This window comes from Chroicocephalus ridibundus, chromosome 12 (assembly GCF_963924245.1).
Source record: "Chroicocephalus ridibundus chromosome 12, bChrRid1.1, whole genome shotgun sequence".
In the NCBI taxonomy this organism is placed as follows: Eukaryota; Metazoa; Chordata; class Aves; order Charadriiformes; family Laridae; genus Chroicocephalus; species Chroicocephalus ridibundus.
This window is the reverse complement of record NC_086295.1, coordinates 12,075,221-12,093,069: the sequence shown is the minus strand read 5'-3', so window position 1 is coordinate 12,093,069 and position 17,849 is coordinate 12,075,221. Positions and strand designations below refer to the sequence as shown.

Here is a 17,849-nt window from a genome sequence, read left to right as displayed (position 1 = left end):
GGAAATCTGTCACATAAGTGCAGAGATACAACCAGAAGCGGCCTCCTGTGTTGTGTGTACAAAGAGTCTGTTTAAGACTCTCCAGTGTGGTTGTCGGTCTGCCCACGGTCAGGTTGAACAGTTAAGGAGATGAGGCAGTACTGGGAGCTACAGGGCAAACAGGCTCTGCCTCTCGCTGGAGACTCTCCGGAGTTACTGTGCTGGGAACAGAACAATACAGACACATGATTGCTGGGCTAAGGCATCCGCAATGAGCAGCCAATGCATCATGCTGGGCAGGAGGCCATAGACCAAAGTTTATAAAGCTTTATTAAACGTTTTGAACAGCTGTGCAATGAACAAACAATACTCTGGAAGTTTCACAACCTCATAGCTTGAACTTCCTCGGGACAGCAACAGCCACTTCTGCTGCTCTCCACTACCAGGCTGAAGTAAAGACAAACAGATGGCAAAGGGGAGGGAACCCTTTAAAGTTTAGAGACAGGATTTTGCATTAACCTCTAAGGTTTCTCACAAACCAACCTCTGCCCCAGGTCAGGCTCCCCGAGAGCCACGGCTGCCCAGACTAACGTATGCAGCACGGAGCTCTGCACAGCTGTGGCATGCAAGACTGCCCCCCCACCACCTCGGCTTCGTGACATCCTTCTGCCAGAGGAGATGGAGACACCAGGTGTTCCTCTAGCCTCCTCTTCTCCAGTCAGTAGCACCAGCACCTTGTCACCCCTGGCCCAAAACCACCACCACTGAAACGGCTGAAGCATTTACTGCTTCACGCCATGCCTCCACCTCGGGATCCTCTCCTGCCCTGCCCACACGCGGCCTTTTGGGCTAGCATGAGTTTTACAGGGTGAGGTTCACAGTGGCTTTCAAAACCCCCCATCTTGCAGCATTATCAGTTCTTTATCCCAACAGTCAATACCTTGGTAAACCCTGGAAATCTAGGAGGAAGGGAAGAGACAGTCTCCACTACCTGTGAGGCTTTATAAAAGCAGCAGCATAACTGAGGCTTTCAGGCTATGATCTCGGAGCATAAGTAGTTCAGAAAGCACTTGGGCAGTGCACACATCTCTTTGGCAGGCTGAGCAGGAGGACATGACTCAACTGCCTCTGGCTCCAGCAGCTTTTGGCCAAGTGCATCTGTGAGCTGTCGAGCTTGCCCTTCATCAGCAAGGTGGGAAGGCTGGCTCCCCACAAGGAGAAAGATGGAGAGAATCCTGTAGGTACTCGAGCAGAATCAGCGGGCCGAGAGCCCTGAGTTAGACCACCGCGGCCTAATGCAGATGAGTGAGTGACACACAACTCCACCATCGCGCAAACAGCTGGGCAGAGGCCAGCAGCTCGGTCCTCCACCAGTTCTGAGTTAGGAGGGCTGGTGTCCGCTCCCGGTCATACGGGAAGGAGAAAAAACCCAAATGATTTCTGCTTCTAAAAAAGCAGGTGGCGCTGCCAGAGTTCACACAGTAAACAAATCGAATTTCACAGGCAGAGTGGGAGGAACTTACCACTCTAGTCCACACACAGTTACAGGAAACAGGCTGGTTTTACTCCAGTCACATGCCTAACACCCCCTCCCTCCTCCCTAGCCCACCCCCTTTTTAAAAGCAAAACAAGAGCCCTCAGCAGACTGGAAGATTATTGTTCTCTAGGTGCCCACTATGCTGGGATCGTGAGCTGATTCCGGTAACTGGGATCCTGTGCAGTGATACAAGAAGCAGTTCCCCCAGCAGCTGTAGCAGATGAGGAATAGAGCTGCTAGGAAGACCAAGGCACAAATCGTGCAAGGTTTCCGTTCCAGGAGGAAACTGAGCAGGTAGAAGCCCATGAACATCGAGTGACTGAACCACAACGCTGGGTTGAGGGGCTTGGGTATGAGCAGGACAGGTAGCAACCACTGAAGGCAGTACATGGTGGCTGGCTGGCTGGGGCCTTGTGGCAGCAGCAATCAGATGTGCTCCAGAACAGTCTCCAGAAACTCCTCCAGCGGGCAGGCTGTTCTGTAGGGAGGGGTAAAAGGTCAGATTGTCAGAGAAACACAGCAAAACCAATCAGTAGACATTCTTCTCATACAGCTTCATTTACTCCCAAGCATCGTATACTGATGTTTGAACTCCCAGTACTAAATTCCGGTGTATCTCATAGTTAGTGGAAAGTTTCTTGCTTTCTGAACCCCTCAGCTGGGGACAGGATTATCTGTTGCTGGTGTAGAAGTGTATCCCTTATGTGCTCAGTTTCTCAGGCTTTTACCCAGTTAACAGTTGTGAGACCCTTTACTTTAGCACAGTGCAGGAACAGAAAGGGAGAGGGGAAAACAAGCTGCCACAGCCTTCCCTACACACATATTTATCCAAAGACTTGAGTGCTGGTATCAAGAAATGTAATTGAGAGGTGAACTCTTACGTGCTACAAAGAAGTATTAAGGAAGAATAAGTGTAAGAAGTGTCTAGGAAGTGTTAAGCGCACAAACCCATTATAAAGTCTTCCAGCAGGACAGCATAAATTTCAAGCTATACATGTAGCTACCCAGGAAAGCCCCGACAGCGTCCAGACTGCAAAACAAAGGGGAGGAGAGTCTCTGCTTAAGGGATTTATAATCCTTGCCAATCAGCTAAAGTCATCTGAGATAAAGTCTGTGAACAGAACAAAGAGGGGACAGTCTCAAAATGGTAATTTTCATAAGTGCTATAAACACAGGATTTCCTCACTTGAATTATTATAAACCCCTGTGGAAACGATGAGCTTTAAAGGCTTCTCTAGCCGGGGATGGCAGCGCACTACAAGTCCAGAAAACATACCACTACCCTTAGCAACCACATCAACTACGTTAAGTGTGAAGTTTTCTTCTTTCTAAGCAGTTAATCCATGAATTTCAAATGGCTTTAAAAATAATAAATGCCTTACAGGTGTTTTTACAGAGCCAGAACCATTGAAAGGGGGCAGAAGAGTGGAGTTCAGCAGTCTGGGATAGCAACAGCAGGTCAGGCTAGGAGATACCAGTATTGTTGGGAGGGAATAACTCAAGTTTTCCTTCAGTTCGTGCAGCAGGGAAACCATGAGAAGAAGGTACTCCTAGCTTATTACCCTCAAATGGCAAAACCAGGCTAGAAAAGGGAAGAGCCTGGGGAAGCGTGCTCTTCCCTGCTGTCCTGTAGGACACCATGAGGACATGCAGCAGCCCTGAAGGAAGTAGCTGCCAGCCAGGGCACAGACAGACAGGCGGGAGGACAGCCCCAGCCTTGCAGAATGCCGTGGCCTCCCCCCACTAAGCAGAGCCTGGTCAGAACAGCTTCTTGCAGCAATCCTTTTATCTGAAAATACTCAACCTAGTGCTCCGTCAGAAGGATGAAGAGCTGAGCCGAGCCTGTTAGGATTACAACTCAGGGGGTGGGAAGGTTAGTAGGATGAAGGAGTGAGAAGGTAAACAAACAGCACATTCCACTGGCTCCTGTTGGCAGGAGAAGGGATTTCCTGGCAAGGGGAGGGAAAATGAGGGATCGCACAGAAAAGCCAAGAGAAAACCGCACATGGTTCTCTTCCAAAAAAACACTGAGGTCAGACTTGTCTTACAGCTCTGTAAGCTCGTAGGTACCAACCGGCTCCGCTGTCAGAAGCAGGAAGCACGCTGCCATCCGCTGTGTTCTTAGCAGCAAGGTCTATTTTAATATTAGTGAGAGAGAACGCAAGCCAAAATCTCCACCAGGGCAAACAGATTAAGAGTATTTGTGGAAAGTATGTTGTGCTGGTGCTCCTGCAAGAGAGTGTTCTCCAGCAGAGAGAGGGCAGCTGGGGTTGAAAGAGTAAAACTAAGCTGCAGTTAGGAAGCTGAAGAATAAGGGAGAGGTTATTTTACGTTGCTCAGTTTTATCTCTTGGCTTTAATAAGGCCGCGTATTGCTATTGAGCCTTTAGCCCCCAAACTTTAGAACTGATTACAGTTTAAGAGTATAATTACAACTTGTGACATAGCTGCATTTAACTCCAATCTGGCTTCACCACGGCAAAGACTTAAGCAATAATGTTCTAAACAGTGAGTTGATTCTAAGTGTGTAGGCATTACCTAAACACAGACCTATCTGAGAACAAGTTACCCATTTTAAAATATTGATATTTCCAGGAAGAGCCAGTTGCTCGTAGCAATCAATGCAACTACTTTGCAGAATAAAGAACCATTTAATAGCGGTTATTTTTACTATGAAGTTTCAATGTCAGTGCCCTTTAGTCTGCAGACCTCTTGGACTTTTAATAAATGCAGATGTTCCAACAGTTATTCTTGAATCTGTAGTCAGTTTGCTTGTATTTTCATGTGCGCCTTTGCTATCCACCAGTTAAAGGTTGAAAACCCTTTGTCTGCCGCATCTTACAGCGGATAATGTACCTACTATTAGAGATTTCTGCAGCTCTATCTTTCTCAAGGGACTTTTCACTAGTAAGATACATACTCTTCACCGGAGTTCCCTTTATACAGCTGGCAACGAACTGAGTTCTCTTTCCATGCTATCAATCAAAGAGAAACAGCGTCTCCTACTACCAGCTCGTTACTGAGCAGGGAACTATCACTCTCCTTGGTGCCCAGGACGCCTTCTTGAAGCCGTAACAATACTCAGTTTTGCCTACATTCTCAAGCAAGGTGAAGCTTGCAAATGAAAAATTCCTACCTTGTTGTCTTTGTCCCCTCCTCACGATCCAAGCTAAAGATTACCATGTCCTGAAGCAAATAAGAACCCGTCACCCAACAGCACTTCTACCAGTTCCCTGTTTCACAACCGCATCCTGCTTTTCCTTAACCAGTTGCTCTTGTTCTTCCCTGCCTGACTCATCTCTTTCCTTAGCCAGCCCGGTGTCCTGCTACCCTCAAGACTGCTCTCAAGTTCCTGCTCAAGTCATCTGACTTGGCGGCCACTCGTGTTTACCAGATGGCTCCTTTTCATCACACCACCGCTGCCTCCTCTTGCTCTTTCGCAGCTCTTAGAGCCACTTGAACTTGCTTCAGGCCCCTCAGCAGCAGAGAGCAGGCAATGCTCCGGCTGCTCTCCCTGCAGTCAGCACTCGGCGGCTCCGTGTGCTGACGGAGCCTCCTCCCTGCCGGTTCCTGCAGGCAGAGGAGCAGCCTGGGGAGGTTCCCTGGGTACCTCATTAGTAAGCAAACACCAATACTTTTCCACATGCTTATTAATTGGCTTCCATCGTGTTCACAGCCCTTCCTTCTGTCATCTTCCCTCCCAAGACCATTGAAAACCAGCAGGTCCTACTGGCACATGTTTGTGGGGACGATTTTCAAATTCCGAGGCGAGCGTAGCAGCACACCTTTTCCAGCCAGAAACAAAATTTGAATTACGACAAGTCAAAAGCGAGTAGCACAGCACAAATCTGTAGTGCTTTGTGATCGATCAGTTACAGAATAAATCCATCTGAGGAGCTATCTGTTCTGGATATTCTACAAGCTAATTCAGCAATTAGGAGAGTGAGAGGTGTTTCTACACTATAGGTTTTACACATCAGTATGCCAACACAAAGTCTGTACCTTTCTCAAGAATGTCTTAATTCCTTAACAGTCCGTTTACGCTGACAGGGGAGAATAATCAGCCGGCTTTCACTAAGCACTTAAATGGTAAGCTTGTTCAGGCCTTACTAAGCCAGCTATTAAGCCAGTGCTGTCCGCAAGGAACTTCCCCAGCAGATGCTACAGAAACAGTCACCCAGGCTGGCAGCTGAAAGGTCTGCAATAAAAGACTGAATAACCTTTTTATTGGGGGGGGTGGTGCTGATCTCTCCCTTTCTCAGAAGCCAAAGTTTCTTCTTGGGAATGAAAAGCAACATGGTCTAGATAAAAATCTCTGCAGTTAAACAGTGCACACAAGGTTAGAGTAAGCCTCAGGGACTTGCACTAAGTTTCTTGCTTATAAGGCTCACCTGTAGTACAGTTTGCTGAAAACTGTTTAAATCAAAAACCCTGTCGCAGCCACATAACTTGAACTGAGGGGTGTGGGTGGTGCTTCATGCTGCCAGCATGTGTTCGAAACCAACTCTCAAACACCACGTAGCACTCAAAACCGCCGCTAAAAAATACAGACTATCCAAAGCACTGGCGGGGGGAAAGTGAAAGAGCTAAGGAGTAATGAGTTTGAGGAGTTCAGCTAAGAAAAGCAACAGCAGACCAGCTTTCTAGATGCCAACCCTCTCTCTTAAAAAACCCAAGAACCATAACTGTTCAAACTTTAAGACCTATTTCCAGTATCAGGGATTTAATTTCTTCAGGGATTTTTTTGGCCTTGCCACTATTTCTTCTATTTTTTAAAAGCTTTATCTGCCAGTATGACTCAGCTGGAAAAAGTGAGTCTTCAATTTTTGGCAAAGGCCTTACCCCAGTCTTTGATAAGTTCGTGCCTCTAACATTGATGTAGGCTCAGAAATGGTGCAATATAATTGCAAACAGTTTCCAAAAGAGCAGCAAATCCTTGACTGACCAAGCCTCGGGGTTACGAAGTGTTCTGATTTCTCAAGCTAGAGACAAGCCAAAGCAACTCCATGGAAAGCGGAGGCTCTCTGTGGAGCCACTCTTTTCGCCACTGCCATAACTGCCCTCTGAGGTTTGTTACTGACTGGGGATTGATTAGCCTGTATCCGCAGGTCTTGCAGTGCACTCACAGCACCAGAGTGAATAAACCTCCACCTGTGAGCAGGAAGGCAGCAGCATGATCTGTGTTTCTCTGCACACCAAATCACAGGAGCAGAATCTTAAGTCTAGTGGGAAGAGATGTCAACATCGACAGTTGTCATCTGAAGTATTGCTACTTTCATTTGTACTAATTTATTAATTCTCAGTGGTCCTCATTCCCGCCCCCTGCCTTTGTTTAACTGCCAAAGATCATGAATTCCAGGACCATTCCCTGAGTTCCCTCAAAAACATAATTATTTTTAGTTTTAATTTGTATCTCTTCTCTACCTTTTGTGCCTTCGACAGGCTTCAGAAATCTGAATACACCCTGATAAAGTCCAATTTTCTGTGTCCCAGGTAGAGAGAGGCAAAAAAGCAGTATTGGCAAAGGGTTCTGGGACGTTATGACACATGGATTGGAAAAGCAAAGGATACTCCACTATGAAAGCATTGGCAAGATAATTTATAATGTTTCAGTGCAGGGGTAATGATGTATAGGAGAGTTCAGTGAGTTGTGGACTGCATTTAAGAGATCTGTTTTTTGCCTTCACTTGCGTGTTTGGGATGCAACGATGTTCGTACAACAGATCAGCTTTTAAACTCGCTTTGCAGCTGGCCGAAGGCTTCGGTGGGGTGGTGCGAAGGGTGCCTGGCCGGGCAAAGCAGTGCTGTGGAGGGATGTGTTCTGGGCTGGACAAAAGGGTGTCAGAGAGCTGCCTTGCTCTGGGGGGAAGCAGGCCTGGTTTTGCTTTTGGAAGGTGCTAGGGACGTGCCTGGCTGAGAACAGAGGCATAGAGGGGAGGGAAAAGGGTCTTGGGGGGAAGCACACGGTGTGTTATCCCCATGTCAGGCTGGCATTACCCTAAACACAGCGAGGCTCGGCTGAAACCGGCTCCGTTGTAACCTACGTCCGGGTGGCTACGACAGCACGGCGCTACCGCCCCGGGGACACCCCCCCGAGCGCTTCCTCCGCTCCCCGGAGTCAGCGAACGGTCATCGCTATCCCGCTCCGGCAGCCTGCGATCGCTTCACGGGGCCCCGGAGCCTGCCTGGGACACGGCGGCCCCCTGGGCTCCGGAGCCTGCCTGGGCTACGGTGGCCTCCCGGAGCCTCCGTGGTCCGCAGTAGCATCCCCCCGCCTCGGGCCTCGGAGCCTGCTCGGGCTCCAGAGCCTGCGTGGGCCCCGGCGGTCGCTCGCCCCGGCCCGCTCCCCTCCGCCCCCCGTACTCACGGCGCGGTGCCTCCGCCTCACGCCGCTATCCCGGTGCCGCCTCCGCCGCGGGCCCGTCCGCGGCGCACCCTGAGGAGGGAAGGGAGAGGCCGCCCTCGGAACCGGCCGCGCCGCCCGGGGGACGCGCCCCCCCCCAAAGCCCCCGCCTCGCTCGCCGCCTGCGCCGCCGTCCCGACAGGACCCCGCCGCGGCTGCCCGCCGACCGCCTGCCCCGGGCTCGCACCGGACCGGCTCGGCCCGAGGCCGCCGCGCAGCAGCTCTGGCGCGGGGCCGCGCTCCGGAGGGGTCAGCGGGCGCCGCGCCGTCAGGCAGCGCTGCGGGCAGCCCCGCCGGACGGGCAGCGCGCATGCGCGGCGGTGGAGAAGGCCCTCCTGGCAGTGCGCATGCGGAAGTGGGGCGAGCGCCTGGTCTGGTGTATTTTGAGCGTTTTCTTGGTTTTTAAACAATTTCACGTATTTCTGTGTTGGTGGGCTTCTTGCAGGCTCGTGTTGCGTGGCGTTGCACGGGGTTTGCCTGCGGGGTTCTCTGCCTGTGGCGGCGGTTCCAGGCCTGCGTACCCGTGGGGGCCTGCTGTCCCCTGGGTTTTCTTGGCCTGCAGTTGGTGTAGAGTCATAGGACGGTTTGGGTTGGAAGGGACCTTAAAGAACATCCAATTCCACCCCCCTGCCATGGGCAGGGACACCTCCCACTAGACCAGGCTGCTCAAAGCCCCGTCCAGCCTGGCCTCGAACACCTCCAGGGATGGGGCAGCCACAGCTTCCCTGGGCAACCTGGGACAGTGTCTCGCTACCCTCAGGGTGAAAAATTTCTTCCTTAATCTAATGTAAATCTCCCCTGTTTCAGTTTAAAACCCTTCCCCCTCATCCTATCACTCCACTCCCTGATCCAGAGTCCCTCCCAATTTCTCCTGTAGCCCCTTTAGGGACTGGAAGGGGCTCTAACGTCTCCCTGGAGCCTTCTCTTCCCCAGGCTGAACACCCCCAATTCAGCCTGTCCTCACAGCAGAGGGGCTCCAGCCCTCGCAGCATCTCCCTGGCCTCCAACAGGTCCGTGTGCTGATATTCATGGCCCCAGAGCTGGAGGCAGCACTGCAGGGGGGTCTCCTCAGAGCAGAGCAGAGGGGCAGAATCCCCCCCCTCGCCCTGCTGGCTATGCTGCTGGGGATGCAGCGTGGGATGCAGGTAGCTTGTGTCCTTGTGCACCATTGCACGGTGCTCGCACTCTGTGGTACACTGTGGTGGGCTAACCCTGGCTGGATGCCCGGTGACCACCAAAGCCACTCTGTCACTGCGCTCTGCTCTGGCGCCTGGACCACCTCCTCCCCTTCCTTCTTCACTGACCCTGGTGTTTGCAGGGTGGTTTCTCTCACATACTCCTCTTTACAGCATCAGTTGTGAGTTGGGCTTTTTTTCTACTTCTTAAATATGTTATCACAGAGGCACTGTCGCTGATGGACTAAGCCTTGGCCAGCAGTGGGTCCATCTTGGCGCCGGTTGGCATGAGCTCTATCAGACATGGGAGAAGCTTCTAGCAGCTTCTCACAGAAGCCATGCATGTAGCGCCCTCACTACCAAAAGCTTGCCAAGCAAACCCAATATGCACACTGAGTCCATGCTTTCTTGTGTCCCTTTGCATACTATTTTTAGGCTTGCTTGCGTGCTGCCTCCTTGTCGCTCATGGCAGTGCACTTTTGTTGCTGACTTAGCCCCATCCAGACCCAAGAGGCCCCACTTTTCTGTGCTGCAGGAGGGTGGGCAGCCCTGCGCACCTCTCATTACCCACTCCCTTCCTGGCGCTACAGCTCAGATGTAGCGCAGAGATGGCTCCATGGCCTCTCCCCTTAAACACTTTTATTTTTGGCAACCCTCACTGGGCTGGCAGCAAAGCCCAAGCTGCTGCGAGCACTTCAGCCCCAGCCCTTCTCTCTGCAGACATCCAACAGCAAGTTACCAAGCACAGCTCAGTCGTGCCCAGCTCTGGCTGGGTTCCCAAGGAGGCAGCCCAGGGAAGGGAGAGAAATAGCCCAGGAAAAAAACCCCAAACACTAAGATCTTGGGTTTTCCCGGCTGTTTAAAACCCATGCAGCCGTGGTTGCAGGGCCGCCTGGAAAACCACAGGGTTTTCTGCTTGGCTGGCCCATGCATTTGATGGATGTGATAAGACCGACTCCCTTGATGGCCCCGCGGGTTTGAATCCAGCCCAGGATAGTTTCCCTCCTGCTCTGCCATTTTTCTGGGCTGACCTCTTCATGGACTGTTTAAATTCCTGGTTTATGGCACCACGTGGGAATGGCCCTGAAGCCATGATGCCATCTCCAGCACCCTTTGCCCATGGCGACTGCCGGTTGGCCCTGGCAGAGGCTGCCCTCATCATCCTCAGCACAGGGACCTTTTTTCCTGCAGAAGCGATGGTTGGGTTTGCAGCAGTGCTATGTTTCTTGTACTATTTTTGTCTGCTTTGGCTTGTGGTGCCAGCTGCATCCATGGGTGCTGGCCTCAGTGCTCGGAGGGCTTTATGGGATCCCACCTAATGCCTGTGGCACGCAGGCTTCGCCTGGGGAGCTGGGCTGGGGGCACCTTGGCCGTTCTGAGCTGCTCCAGCATGTGCTGATGGTTGCAGTCTGCAGGATTTATCCTGAAACAACTTGAGGTCTCCAAATTCTTTTGTAAACTGCAACATAGACCCTCGTGCCCGAGACTCCTGGCTGTGTCCCCCTGCCCCTGCGCTGCTGCGGGAGCTGTGCGCTTGCTCGGGTTTTGTTTGGTTGTAGTTCTAGCTTTCTGTAAAGAAATTCCGTTTTGCACTTGAAGCCTGGCTGGTGGAGCTGTAGCAGCAGTCCTGTGGCTGGAAGCAGCATGAGCTCCCAGCCTTGTGGTGTCCTCAGCAAGCAGGGATTGTCCCAAACTCACGTATTTGGGCAGCTCTGCAGGCTGCATGGAGCCATCCAGTGGAGTGGATCCGTAAGGAGCTGCAGGGAGAAGGGCATCTCCAGTAGGGAAGGGAAAGGTGATCCCAGGCCAGTGGGAACAGACTGTTCTGTGGAGGACAGGAGGAAACGGGGGGTTTATGGTCTTTCTGTTCAAGCAAAAGCTTTTGAAAGACCTCTGGCTGTGCTTTGCTTTGATTCTGGGGAATATTTCTTCTAATGGTTTCCTTCTGCTTTGTTTAGCTGCTTGTAGGCAGTTGTCTGTTCCTATCACAAAAGCCACATCTGAGATGCAAAGGCCATACCCCAGAAAACGGCACTGCTGGGGGCCGAGCAGCATCACCAGCGGCCTCTCGCTGCTCTGTGAATCGCAAGGCAGTACCTTGAACTGTATGGAAAGAACCGAAGAGCACAGTGGTGTCAGTGTTCCTGCATTCCCAGCCCAGGGAGGACTGAGGCTGCTGCCCACCAGCAGAACCCGGCCAGTCACAGCCCTGTGCTTGGGGTCTGCTGAGCCTGGGGGCTCCCCGAAGCTTTGGGGACACCGTGGGTGCATGGAAGCCATCGGGCAGACATTCAGAAATGATACCAGGGAGGCAAAAGGAGAATCTTGTGCTGCAGCAGAGGGGGGAGCTGCAGCATTTCAAAATGCTGCAAATAGAAGCTGGGAGCAAGAAAAGCTTTTTCTTGAGAAAGAAAATAAACCCTTGGTATGGCTGAGGTATGCCCAAACCCTTGGTATGCCCCAAAATTAATTTGCAAACTGGCTCAAATGTGGGGAAGCGTGGCAGGAGGGGGCCATGAAATGTGGCAGTTGTAGAAGGCGAGATAGTAGAGCAGATAAACCCATCTCTTCACTGCAGATCACAACCCTTGCCCTTCCCGTGTCTGCATCTCTTCCCAGCTGACATGGGTAGCACCTCGAGACTCAGCAGCTCACTGAGTCTTACGGAGTCAACTCTGCCTGTGGGGTTGTGGAAGTAAAACTAACCAGGAGCAGCACACATGTACAAAACACCTCAAGTTTACTTCTAGAATCATTCACAGCACATAAATTACCCCTCTCCCAAACAGAAGTCTTAACCCTTTCCCAATCCCGTTGCAGTGCAGTTCAGTAGTCAAGGGGCTTAGAACCGCTTCCCGTCTTAACGATGGAAGCGATCTCTCAACTTGTTGGATCCCAAAGAGAGATCCAGGCAGCAAAATGGAGCAGGCTTAAGACAAAAGGCAGCAGTGCTCTGCTCCCTGGGTCTCCTCATGGAGCCCCACAGCCAGCACCAGCTGCCCTGGTTTCTCTCAGAGGGGGGGCACCCCCCTGAATTTGCGGATGATGTTGGCCAGCCGCTTGGCCAGCCCACCGCGGCTCGGCTCTTCCACGTGAAACGTTCTGGTCAGCAGGTTGTAGAAGGAGCCGTAGCACACTGCCACCACAGTGCAGGTCAGGCAGATGACGTTATAGGGCATGCTGAAGTCTGGCGTCGGCAAGTTCACCAGCAGCGGCTCCGTGTACAGGCGCACAAAATAGCTGGAGCCATCAGAGGAAGGAAACCTGGAGAGTGGAAGCAGGAAAGGGAGTGTCAGCCTGCATGAGATCACTGCTTCGTGCTCACTAGTCTGGATGAGAGCGGCCGGCAGCCTGTAGGCACTGTGGTACGGCCCCACTCCCCAGCACAGGCACACTCACAGCGAGGTGAAGAGAGGGCTCTGCTCCACGTCCACGTCCTTCATCGCAATGACACTGGGCACCAGGGCACTAAGCACAGATGAACTGAGGAGACAAAGGACACGCTAGCATCAGTCCAGCCAGCAAAGAGTCAGCAAGAGTTTTTCCCATCCCGAGACCTGGGCAGCAAGTCGTACATGAGGCCCAGAAGGGGACGAGGAGCTGAAGTATGTTGTTACCTGACGTAAAAGCCGTGATTGGGGTCAGGCGTGTACTCTGTCCACTTCAATAAAGCCCTCTCAAACTGGATCGTGATCTTGGTGACAGAGTTGGCTGGCAGCTGGATCAGCATTTCCAAGAGGTGTGGCCGTCTCCGGTCCTGGGCTGGCTGGTAGTGGATGTAACCTAACCCCACAGAGACGCGTCAGTGGCACTGGTGGGACCTTTGTCCAATCTCACATTGCCCAGACACCTCCCACGGGATGGGTGCTTCTGCTTCCACTATCCTGGGAGAGGTTTTCTGGGCAAGTGAAGATGCACGGGTAGCAAAAAGCATGTGTTAAAGCTAAATTGGGCTGGTCTTTAGAGCTGATGACCTATGAAAAGTCAGGTGAAAGTCAGGTGTTCACAGGAAAGGTACGAATGCAAAATAAGACCCAGTCATCAGTTTTAAATCGAGTCTCCTTTACTATAAAAATCAATTCACTTTGGTTTAGACCTTTGTTGGATTATGAAACACTGTCCATGTGCCTCTTATAAAACAGACTTAATAAAGTCTCATCTGCTGTGAGTGCTGAACTGGAGGCTAGGAAAACATTCTAAAATGTTTTGTTTCCCAGTCCTGTTTCCCAGTGATTACTGGGGCCCAAGGGAGGGACTAAACCATCTCTGGAATGAGCCACTTGTGCCAAAGAGAATCAGGTGGCATGTGCTCCCGGGAGGGCTGACTTACTTGGCTTGTTTTCCTTCCCCTTTGTGATGATAGTCAGAGTGTGCACATAGAGTCGCAGATACCACGGCACAGTCTCCAGCAGGATGACGGGGAAGGCCCGGTATGGGTGAGTGTTGTAGATGAGTGTGCTGATCTCTCCGGTCTGCAGCCCATATCCACTCACATAGCGCTGAGCATGGAGTACGGGTGTTGGCAGGTCCGCTGCAAATGAGAAAGGGACATAGGAATAGGGGTCAGTGCCAGAGGATTTTTAGGCCTGGAACCCTGACCAGTGGTGCAGGTGGAGTGAAGTTCTGGTCACTCACAGCTGTCTTGGGGCCGCTTCCACTTCAGCTGCACGTTGAGGCTGCGAGATGTATTGAAGAGCGAGGGGCTCAGCAGGTCATAGACAGCATAGGTCCTCTTGTCTCCCTGGACAATAGCTTCATGTACAGATGTTGGAGGGGGTGTCACTTCCAGTAACTCCTTTTCCTGAGAAAGCAAATGGACCAGGAAAGGAAAAGTGCCCTTTGAAATAACTGGCAGCGCTGGGCAAAGCGCCTCCAGCTGGCCCTGAGCTTTCCCACCCAACAGACAGCTCAGCACTCTTACTAACACCACCACACTCAACCCTGCAGCCCTGCTCAGAGGAAGGAAACCACCCCGCTTCTTTAGCCCCGGAGGGCTCCTGGGTGGCCCAGCCATGCAGGGGGTGGAAGTGAGGATGTTTCAGAGCCACATGAAATAGCTGAACTCAGGGAGCAGGGTGTGTTCTCTTGTCCGTGAGCATTACCTTGTTCTTAGGGGAGATGTCAACATAGACCTTGCTCTGCGATGCCAGAGGACACGCATCAGTAAGTGTACGAGAAAACATCTTAAAGAGGGACCAGTCTGCGGGAGGCAAAGTCAGTGGCAGGCTGAGTGAAGTGCTGTGGACACTCAAGGACTACAGCACACTGCCACCAAGCTTACCTTTCTTTACTTGGCCACTGGAAAAGGTGTCAAAGACCACAGTGAGGGTCTGTCTGAGCTCCCAGGACACAGCCAGGCAGGAGGCATCCTGGACAACAGAAAGAGAGGCAGCTCTGATCACACCTTCTGGAGGGACAGAACACCAGAAGGGAGCTGGAACTCCACCAGGACTGCAAGAATCACATCAGAATGCGGGTGACACCAGAGAGCAGGATGACAACTGTATTAGACACAGTGAACCCACCGCAGAGGAGCTGGGCAAACCAGTGTGTCACCCTGCAGTGGTACAAGAAAGCTTTGGATTTTCTCTTGGGAGTGTTAAAGGAGGGAGCCCCGAGCCTCACGCTTACCCTGCAGATGGGGCGGATGTGCACTGCCTGCGAGTGGTAGCTACTGTGGAACAAGCGCTCGGCCTTCAGCAGCACAGCAAGCCCAGCCTGCAGGGAGAAAAGCAGAAACTCAGCCCCGGGTCGGTTCTCTGCTCCCACCGAGAGAAAGGTCCTGCTGAGGCTTCTCAGTGCACACTCCCAGGTCGCTGTCAGGAACCCAGCTCCATCGGGAGTAGCCTAACAAGGCTGCAGGATTTGCCATTACCTTGGAGCCACATGGGAGCAGCTTCTTCCACGGTGTGAGGTTCTCCGTGCAGACGACCTCCCGGGGCAGGACAGCATATCGCAGGAGACGGTGATCTGTCCCTGCGCAGGGAGGTAGAGGGCCAACGGGTTGGTACTGCTACAGGTACGAGAGCAGAAGCAGACCTCTTCCACCCCACCATGTACCCCACAGCCTACCCCCCTCTCAGTATCCCTGAAATGCCAAGAGCTCAATGAGGAACAGATCCCACTCTTTCAGAGTGATTTGGAAAGAATATGTACGCAGAATTTTTTCAGGAGTGCTTTCAATCCTGCAGTCCTCACTGTTTCATAAAATGCTTTTCAGAGACAGACGAGGGCCTGGGAGAATCTGCCACATACTGCTTGTGGGTTTCCTCTGTTCAAATGCACATGTCATTCATCAGGAGAGGAAATGCTTCCAGGAGGAGGTTAACAGACTCTGTTGTACGCAGCCAGATCCAGGCTGTGTACAGGCTGCAGGACCTGCCCCCGGACTTCCCACCGTGGCACAGGTCAGAACTAAAGCTAGAGGCAAGAGTGAGAGGGCAGACAAAAGCAGGCCGGGCTCACCGTTGGCTAAGCCCAGGGGTTTGAAGGATGCTGTTGGTATGACTGTGTTGGTCGAGTCAATGAAGTTGAGAGAAGCACAGAATATTCCAGAGAGGATGTTACTCAGTTCTTCCCAGGCTTTGTCAACACTGTGTGAGAACAGATACCAGAGACTACTCAGCAGCTCAAATCCTCCGAACAAGCATTAAGTCAGTAATATTCAATAAATACACTGGGATGACCACGCTGGCTTTCAGAAGCAGCAAGGAGCGTGCAGCCAGAGGCTGCTGGTCACACACTCTCCAGCTCTTTTGGTATTTTATTCTAACACATGAGATGTGGGGGACATTCACTGCAGGGCAGTCCCTGGGCTGGCAGGGCTTCACGCAGCCAGGAACCTGGTGATGGGTGCAGCCGGTGCGCGAGGAGAGGGGCTGGGAGAGCAGGGGGCACGGGGAAGAGGCTGTGAGACCTAAAGCAACACCTTGGTGCAGTTCTGAAGGCTGACCCAACCAGCAGACCCGGAATAGGCCAGGTGTAGGGAGGAGAAAACTCTGGGAGTCCATGCAGAGCCGCTGTGGCTCCAACAGGGGCTGTGTGTGCTATGGAAGATGGTGACAGGTATTGGGTGGGAGTCAAAGGAAGTGAGTCACAGATGAGAGGTCATGATATAACCCCTGCAGAGAGGGGTCTGTTATTACAGAGCCCATAGGGAATTACTTGTTCCTTTAGTGAACAAGGGTTTTCCCTCAGCACCACATCCTGCCCTGCTCACTGAGTGGGGCTACATTCTGCTTTTCCTTAATGCTGCTCCTAGGGTTGCAGGCTCTTTATTCCAGTGGACATTTTCCAATCCAGGAGGCCCCCACACACATCACGGCTGCCTCGTGTGAGAAGGGCAACAGCTCTCAGGAGCAGTGTCTGCAGAGGGGACCCAGAGGGAGAGACCCGTGGCTGGGGTACCTACTCGGTGACAGTGGGCTGGAACCAGACCCAGAGCTCGGCGCCAGCGGGTGCCTGCAGGGGCGGCTGTCCCCAGACGCGGGTGCGCCAGAAGCCCTGGGTGAGGGCGAGGTGGAGCTCCCGCACGCCCAGCGCCGCCACCAGCCGCCCCAGTGCCTTTGGGAAGAGCCTGTAGTGAGAGACTGCGGGCAGCGTTAGTCCCTGCCTTCCCCATTGCATCCCCCAGGGCCCTGCCCCTGACGTCACACCAGGGCCTGGCCACGCGTGATGTCATCCCTTGGCGCTACTCCTGCTTGCGTTGTCACACGCAGCCTGCTTGCATCACCACGCCGAGCCCCTTTGTGCTGATGTCACTGCAGCCCCCATCGCCTTGCCGTGCCCTGTTCCCGCTCACCCCTGCCTCTAACGTCATTCGCCCCACTGATGTCATCACCCCCATCAATACGTCATCACGTGGCGTCGTCACCCTCATGAAACAGCCCCACCCCCTGCCCCAGCCAATAGCGGCACGGCCTACCTGCGCCCCGCTGCAGGTCGGCGTCCCACCGCGTGCGGAACTGGAAGGTGGCGGCCACGTCGCCGTCGGGCAGCGGGCTCAGCAGCAGCTCCTCCCGCAGCGCGTCCCGCCCCGCCCGCACCGGCACAAGCGCCGGCCCCGCCGCCGCCAGCAGCAGCACCGCCGCCGCCAGCATCCCGCTGCTCCCGCCCCACAGAGCACTTCCGCTTCCGGTCGCCCGGCCAATGGCGGCCGCTTCCGGGGTTGCCATGGAGACGCGGCGCCGCTGGAGCCCCAGCGAGGCCTCGCTTCCTCCCTCACGGTGCGGGCCCGGCCCGGCGGTTTTCCTCCTCCATGGGCCGAGGAGCGGCTGCAAGGAGCAGGTCTGGACCTTGGAACCTGCCCCGGCCCCGCGGGGGAAGTACCCGCCTGGCTGTGCCTGCGCCTGGCTGAGGGACAGCAGCCAGCAGCCACGCACTCCAGCCTCAGGAGTGAGCGTGTCCATTTTGTGGGGTGCTCCCCCAGGGCTCTCTCCCCTGGCTTTTGAAACTGGGGAAGCTCTTGGGCGGCCTGAGCTTGGGTGGTCCGCTGCAAGGCTTTGCCGTACACAAGGACTCTGTGAGGTCTGTGCCTGTCCCCGGCATGACTTCCTCTTCTTGGCTCTTCTCGCTGTTGCCCTCTCTCCTTGAAGTCTCCTTTCCGGAGGCAGGGTCTATCTCCGGGCGCAGAGCTGTCCGGAAGCACCCTGCTTCCACCGGCTGCCACCCCAGGGCCCCCCCTGCCCTGGAGGAAGCAAACTGGAGCCACAGCAAGGCAGTGCTGGGGGTGGCAGTCTGATGGAGCTCACAGCACC

At 53.4% G+C, this 17,849-nt stretch overlaps 2 protein-coding genes across 2 annotated transcripts; both read right to left on the bottom strand.

Annotated features, from left to right (window-relative positions):
- Positions 1 to 291: 291 nt before the first annotated feature.
- On the bottom strand, positions 292 to 8,196 carry BLCAP (BLCAP apoptosis inducing factor). Its single transcript, XM_063350161.1, has 2 exons — positions 7,883 to 8,196; positions 292 to 1,994 (listed from the first exon to the last, which is right to left on the bottom strand). Exon 2 carries the CDS (start codon positions 1,904 to 1,906, stop codon positions 1,643 to 1,645), a length of 264 nt encoding a protein of 87 aa, XP_063206231.1. The 5' UTR covers positions 1,907 to 1,994; positions 7,883 to 8,196; the 3' UTR covers positions 292 to 1,642.
- Positions 8,197 to 11,816: 3,620 nt separating this feature from the next.
- Positions 11,817 to 17,408, bottom strand: PIGT (phosphatidylinositol glycan anchor biosynthesis class T). Its single transcript, XM_063349846.1, has 12 exons — positions 17,018 to 17,408; positions 16,505 to 16,682; positions 15,559 to 15,686; positions 14,969 to 15,069; positions 14,725 to 14,811; positions 14,375 to 14,462; positions 14,196 to 14,293; positions 13,729 to 13,894; positions 13,424 to 13,624; positions 12,711 to 12,876; positions 12,493 to 12,576; positions 11,817 to 12,357 (listed from the first exon to the last, which is right to left on the bottom strand). The coding sequence occupies exons 1-12, from the start codon at positions 17,265 to 17,267 to the stop codon at positions 12,105 to 12,107; spliced, it is 1,800 nt and encodes a 599-aa protein (XP_063205916.1). The 5' UTR covers positions 17,268 to 17,408; the 3' UTR covers positions 11,817 to 12,104.
- Between the last annotated feature and the right edge of the window lie 441 nt (positions 17,409 to 17,849).